The sequence below is a fragment of the Phlebotomus papatasi genome, chromosome 2 (genome assembly GCF_024763615.1).
Source record: "Phlebotomus papatasi isolate M1 chromosome 2, Ppap_2.1, whole genome shotgun sequence".
Lineage (NCBI taxonomy): Eukaryota > Metazoa > Arthropoda > Insecta > Diptera > Psychodidae > Phlebotomus > Phlebotomus papatasi.
In genome coordinates, this window is record NC_077223.1 from 94,320,792 (window position 1) to 94,327,606 (window position 6,815).

Here is a 6,815-nt window from a genome sequence, read left to right on the forward strand (position 1 = left end):
GTGAAAAATATCTTCACTTTTTATTAGGCTTGATGGGCCCTTGATCGTAGCACCTAAGGATCCCGATCAAAATCCTGAAAGCCAAAATCCCGAATGGGTCAAAATCCCGAAAGCCAAAATCCCGAATACTTAAAAGTGTCATAGCTACTCCCACGATTGCACCCGCATTTGCTGGAGGCAAAGGGAAATCTTCTGTGTCTTGGAAAATTATTCTAAAGATTTTCCTCCATATAAGGTAAGGGGCTGTATGTCGGCCACTTAAGGATGGGTTTTATGAAAAACTTATGTAAAAGGACATTTAATTTGCCTGTTTTGATCAAATTTTCACCCTAAGTTGTAGTATAGATCTTTGTCCATCTTATTGTACACTTTATTTGGAGATAAAATAATTTTAGATTATTAAAAAATTAAAATGTTTTAAAAATGTACAGTGTTCCTCAATTCGGCCACTTCAATATAAGCGTGTCTCTACTCGGCCACCTGGGGTTCTTCTAGTCGGCCACCCATTTTTCAAATTTTAAAAGCCCGTAACGTTTTTACGGACTAGAAAAGGATATTGAGAAAGAAAGAAAGAAAACCTTTAAAGAATAGTAATTTTAAGAAAACAAAAAATTGTAAGGGAAAAATTCTTTTTATTCTTTTATTTAGCCGGCCGAATTGAGGAACATGGCTTTAAAATTTCACACCTTCACATTTAAGACAGAAAATTAAAATTTTTATCAATAATGAAAATAAATTTATTGCACAGTGTGTTAGTTAAAGTTCTCAACTTGCGGTTTGACTCAAAATTTGACTGCTAAAGTAATCTGTACAGGTAATAAATCGAATAACTCTTTGTGAAAAAATGTCGTGAATATTATAAAGAACATCAAAATATGCTGAAAAATGACCAATATTGCTTAAGGTAAATTTGAATCCTCTGACTTTTAATAATTTTTTTAATGTTTTGTGTCTAATTTCATTTGTATTCTCGGTCATTTGTGTTATTTATACAATTATTGACCTTATGATGTTATAAAACTCCTGGAATATTATTGCAAAATTATATAATATGAATAAATAATTCCACCGGCCGACTTGAAGAACACATAGTGGCCGACTTGTTAAACGGCCGACTAGAGTACCTTACCTTAATTTCATCCCTATCAGGATTTCGAACATTCGGGATTTTGGCTTTCGGAATTTTGGCTTTCGGGATTTTGGCTGCCACCGGCACCTAATACTGTTTTTTCTATCCCGTGTGGTGCCCCAGTTTCCCCTATTAAGGTGCTCTCTTCAGCACACAGTAGATGCCTCTTTTAGTACCAGATTTCGTCTAGAAGACACCCCGGTCCGATCCTTCTTAATGTTTTAAGTATTCCTTTTAATTGTGTTAAATCTAAAACTCCCCCTCATGTACTCATGGCTTATACTGCTTTACAAAGCATGAAGATTGTAGCTTATGGCCTTAACAGACATGAGGATTATCCGAGAGACCTTAGCGTAAATTCGAAACAATGGTTATACTACTTTTCCATCATTTTCCACTAAGCCGTCTCTGGGCTTGAGTCATAAGTGTGTCAAGGACCTTACTCTTTTAAAGTTTCAGAAGAAGGTAAAATATGAAGATTGTCCCTTTGTGAACTGCCCGGTTTTCCCTTATACTTTATATACACCGCAAGAACTGTTATAAAATTGATGGTGTAACATTTCTCTGGATGCACCTCAACAAGAAAGATAGCTTCATCAATTTATACGCGTACATTTTCCACCTTGTCTCGTGTGAAATTTCACTGTGACAAATTTTTAGGGCGACAAGAGGTGAAATAGAATAAATGCGAGAAAAGCTTCTACTCTATGAGGAAACATGAGCTATAATATACTGAACATGAGAAATTGAGAAAAATGGGAATTTTGAATGTACAATATATCTCTTTTTTCTTCAATTCTAATTGGGATTTCTCCAGCATTTGACTTTCTCAAGAACTTCTACCACAGGACTCACCGGATTCATCCGTAGTCAGCACATTGTCTGCCACAAGTCCTCCGATGCCGCATCGTGTGAGAGCCAACAGAGAGATGAGTGTCACAGATGAAATTAGAAGCAGTAGTCTCGCCAGTAACTTGGAGCCCACCATTCGAACCATATTCCTCAAACACTTTGTCACCCACACAAGTTTTTCTACACCAGCTTGTACATCTGCAATGAAAATGGACTCCAATAAATAACACACTCCATCCCCAGAGATTTTACTATTCCTCAGTCTCAAGAGATAGCATGTCCCTTCTTCAGATCAAGTTTCCAAGTAACTTTTGTCAGTTGGGACGAATTTGGGATTGAAATCAGTATCGCAAAATATTCATAACAACAGAAGTTGTGGAATAATAATAATAATGCCTTCGTACTTTCAGGATAACGTTAAGGAATAATCACAGTAGGATAGTTTGAAATGCGGTAGTTTATTATTCTATCTTCCTATAAGCAAATAGAATTTTAAGTAGAACTCTAAAAGTTTTATCCTCATTATCTTTTTTAAATAAGATGTGATATGAAAACAAGATGACAATATTGAGAAAGATATTGCGAATACAGATAAGAATTCTTTTTCTATTTAAGGATAAGGATAAGAATTTTTCTATTGAATTTTAGAATGTAAACTAAACAGCTTGCTCGACGGTGTTCGTCATCAATTTAGTAAATTCACAAATTTTAGTCCCTGTTAGAATTTGCATGCATCCCGAGTTCTTTGAATAATCACCAACAATAAAATTATCAAAGCTTTTACTTAAATATTTATAAAACAAATATTTTCACCTTTTTGCGTTATTGTCTTCCTCACGAGATGTATTTATTCAAATCTCACTCATCTCGATTGTAAAGTTCAATGCATTCCACAATTTTAGTATCAGGCAAATGAATGCGAAAAAGCCGATGAGGTACAGTTGCACATTAAGTAGCAATAATTTAAAGTAGTGCAGTAAAATCATTAGCATTGGAACAATTTTATGCAGAGTCCAAAAGACGGGGAATGTTAAATAAATTGCCAGGATTAGTAATTTGAGTGGAATAGTAAGACAATCGACCAGGATTTCAATTGGAAGTGTCCAAATGAAGAAGAATCCACTAAGCAATCCCACAGAAGAAGCATTTTGCACCGCACAATGCACAAGTATGACAAAATTGAAAATAATTTTGCATATTTTCTCAAAAATTGGGCAAACCATTGAGAAAATAGTTAAAATTTGATCCAATCTATGTACTTTATTCACTAAGTCAATTTCACTTTGACTTCCAAAACTGTTTGTGAGAAATTTCAGAATAAACCACGAAAAGAATTTTGCGTCAAAAAACATTCTTTCTTGTATGGCAACTAAGATTTTGACCGTAGATTTACAAATGTTAATTGAAAAGAAGTCCTTCAAACAGTGCGTTAAATAAAAACAAAAATTGAAAAATATTCTACTGGGTCTTGAAAAAGGAATAATGATAAACCTAAGCTTCAGATAGCAGAGATTCTTGTTAGACAAACTTAAAATTTTTAAAAATCGGAATTCGTGCTAATGACTACCAGATGAGTTGTAACTTGTAACCGTTGCAGCTTATTACGAAGCATCCCATTAATAACTTTTATACACAGCAAGAAACTCACATAGAATAAATATTAAATAAAATCAATCACCCTTAAATAATATTTTAAAAAGTAATACGTGTTTTAAAATGTCCCATATCTTCTGCTCTCCCTATTAATAAAGAAAATAAATAAAAATGAATGAAAAAGAAAAAGAGATGACGAAGCACTCTAGCTTTCATAATGCTCGAAGTCATAAGATAAAGCTCTCCATGAATTGTCTTTCGCATGGTTTTTTGGTGCGAACTGGTTTACTATCGGTTAATTTGAATCATAATGCATAAAAGCATTCCAAAATCGAAAATTGGTAAAGAAGTAAATTCGAAAAATAATATAATGTATTTTCGGGATTTTCGGATCTTTACTGATTCATTACCGATTTCAAGACCTTTTCAAAAAATTCCAAATTTAATTCTATCGGTTTAAAAATATCGGTTAAACCAGGGGCCTCTCGACATTTCAGTTTTCCATACATTTTTGCATAGAGGCACTGAAGTCTATTGGCAAGTTTTTTTCCTAAAGAGAATTGACTTATCAGTCTGATATATTTCGAAATCGTACATTAAGAGCTATCTAAAAATACATATTTCATAATGTTCGCCGAAATATTACAAGAACTAGGAGCAAATTTGTTTAAGTCGCGGTGCAATATCTGCAAAATTTTTACAAGGTAAAGTGAAAAATAGCTTCACTTTTTAATAGGCTTGATGGGCCCCTGGTTAAACTTCACAGGCATGTATGGACAAAATATACACCTTAACTACCTTCACAGAATATCCAGAAATAAAAGAAATCCTAAGATCGATTTTAGAAATAATTAAAAAAAAATATTGTCAGAGGATGGGGGGGGGGATAGGTAAAATTCAGGTTTCATAATAACGGTGTTTGGGATGACTATAGGCATCCCTTGAACACCGGAACTTTGTATCTCTTACCGTTTGGCCTCTAGTTGGGTAACAAATTTACGGACAAAAGAAAAAAAATATTAAAGAAAAATAAATCATTTACGAGTACTTTACCGATTCAATGCAGCAGGCAATAGGCAAGTTCTGAAGCATGGAAAAAGCACTCACACACTACAGGAAGGTACTCCTGGGAGTTCTACAATAGACAACATTTTCCAATACTGGATATAACATTGTAAAAATGATTACTTATCACAAATGTCTCGATACGATTAACATAATCGATTTATTACCGATGAAAACCGATGCAGCTGAATTAGAAATTTCAAGACCTTTCCAGAGAATTAAAATGTAATCAAAAGATTAAGCCTTTCAAAGTGGCTAAACTTGATTTCTAAAAATATATGATGGCGTTTTTTCTAAATAAATAGCTATTAACGAAATGTTTGCTTGAACAATTCCCAAAAGATATTCAAAAATAAAAGAAATCGTAGGGGCGGTTTTAGAAATAAACAAATAAAACATGGTTTGAAAAGTTGGAAGGATTAGGACAAAAATTAGGGTCACAATGGTATTTTGGTCGACTTGTGGTCCCCCATAGATCATAAGTTCGTATAGTTTGCCGTTCGGCTTCTAGTTGAGTATAATGTATCATTTACGGATACTTTACCGATTCATTTCCGAGTGACTCAACCGATTTGCAAATTTCAATATATTTCCAAAAATAACTAAATCGGTGGAAAAGTAGACCCTCCAGAGTGACTTAAACTTTCAAAAATGCAATATTTTTAGGTCATGGAAACATATGAACGAAATGTTCGCCCTTGGAAAGTGGTCTGTGGAGTTGAAGCCACCCAAGCCACCCTTTTATACTTCGACTAAAATTCATATGGGAACATTTTTGCACTCGTGACCGTTAGCGTTCCCGACCGTTCGTGACGATTTAGCGAAATCTGTCTCCTGGATCGCGCAATCAGTGTCCAGGATCGCGCAATCAGTCTCCAGGATCGCACTGATGAGCACCCAAAGTGAACCATGAGTAGCAGACATGTTTACATCTTCTTATACGAAATATCTTAAAAGTGAGAAGTTCTTTTGTATTATAAGATCGGGTACTGTATGGAGTGATAAATCTACAAAATATTTCTTTAAATACATTTTCCCTCATAGCACTGTGAGCTGAGTCCGAGATCAATTTATGAGTTGACTTCAAATAGTTCCATATAAAAAAAAGGTAAACTTGCCAGGGGCTTGCTTGGATTGTTTTCGAAATTTATTCGAAAACAAAAGAAATCGTAGAAGAAGTTTTCGGTATTAATTACAAAAACATGGCTTTGAAGGGGATTAGGGGAGGAGGCTGAGGGAAATGAAAGAAAAGGTCTGGAGATAGCCCCATAGCAAAAGAAAGCGGAATAAGGAATCACAAGGAAAAATTCCTCGGAATTTTCCAGTATTTTTCCTTGGACACGGAAATTACACGAAAATTCTCCATAGTATATTTCCAAGGAAATTCCCAGGGATTTATAGTGGATTTTTTGCGTGAAATATTTCCCCAGGAAATTAACGTGGATTGAATATGGATTTTTCCACCAAAGAAAATAGAGAACAAATGAAGCTGTCACATGAATCTCATATTTTCATTTCCCTATTTTTAAAAAATAGTAAATTTCACGAGGACTCTAATATATTTTATTGAATCAGCGATAAAGAATTTACACTTTAGATAAGAAAAAGCTATCGTACAAAAAAATTATTTCTGTTTCCTGTTGTTATTCCTGTTCTTATTCCTGTTTTTCAAAAATAATGATCGATAAATCTATTTTGTGTCCCTTTACTTCAAGTAAAATGTGCAAGCTTTATTTATTAAATTTTTTTTCTGAGCGCATTAAAATCTTAAAATAGCAAAAAGTGAGTTAGCCCCTTGTAATTTCCAAGGAACGATAATGAGCGATACTGCTCTGTTTTTGAGTTCACGCATGCGATCATTCAGATTCAGCATCACCATACTCAAATAAATTCAAGGTTTCAAGTGATTTTTAGAGGAATATATAAATTATTTACTTAAATACTCATTATTTTCAACTAATTTAACTTTTTTAATGAATAATAAAGCTTGTAAGTTTCAAATAGGAAGTGTTGTTAGGTGAAACATGAAATTTCCTTGAAACATAATAGAAACACAGTGAGTGTAAAATTATCAATCTCTGCTTTTACAACAAAATTTCTTGAAAAAAAAACATAGGAGCCCACAATATAATTTTCTTGACTGCTTTTCATAAATTTTGATGAGATTTGTCTTCAG

The 6,815-nt window shown here is 33.7% G+C and overlaps 1 protein-coding gene across 1 annotated transcript in view; it reads right to left on the minus strand.

Annotated features, from left to right (window-relative positions):
• Positions 1-6,815, minus strand: part of LOC129802482 (chondroitin sulfate N-acetylgalactosaminyltransferase 1) — a 61,615-nt gene that overhangs the window by 20,404 nt on the left and 34,396 nt on the right. Inside the window, exon 2 of the mRNA XM_055848355.1 lies at positions 1,985-2,179. Coding sequence (XP_055704330.1) covers positions 1,985-2,179 — 195 coding nt within the window. The remainder of the gene's footprint in view (positions 1-1,984; positions 2,180-6,815) is intronic.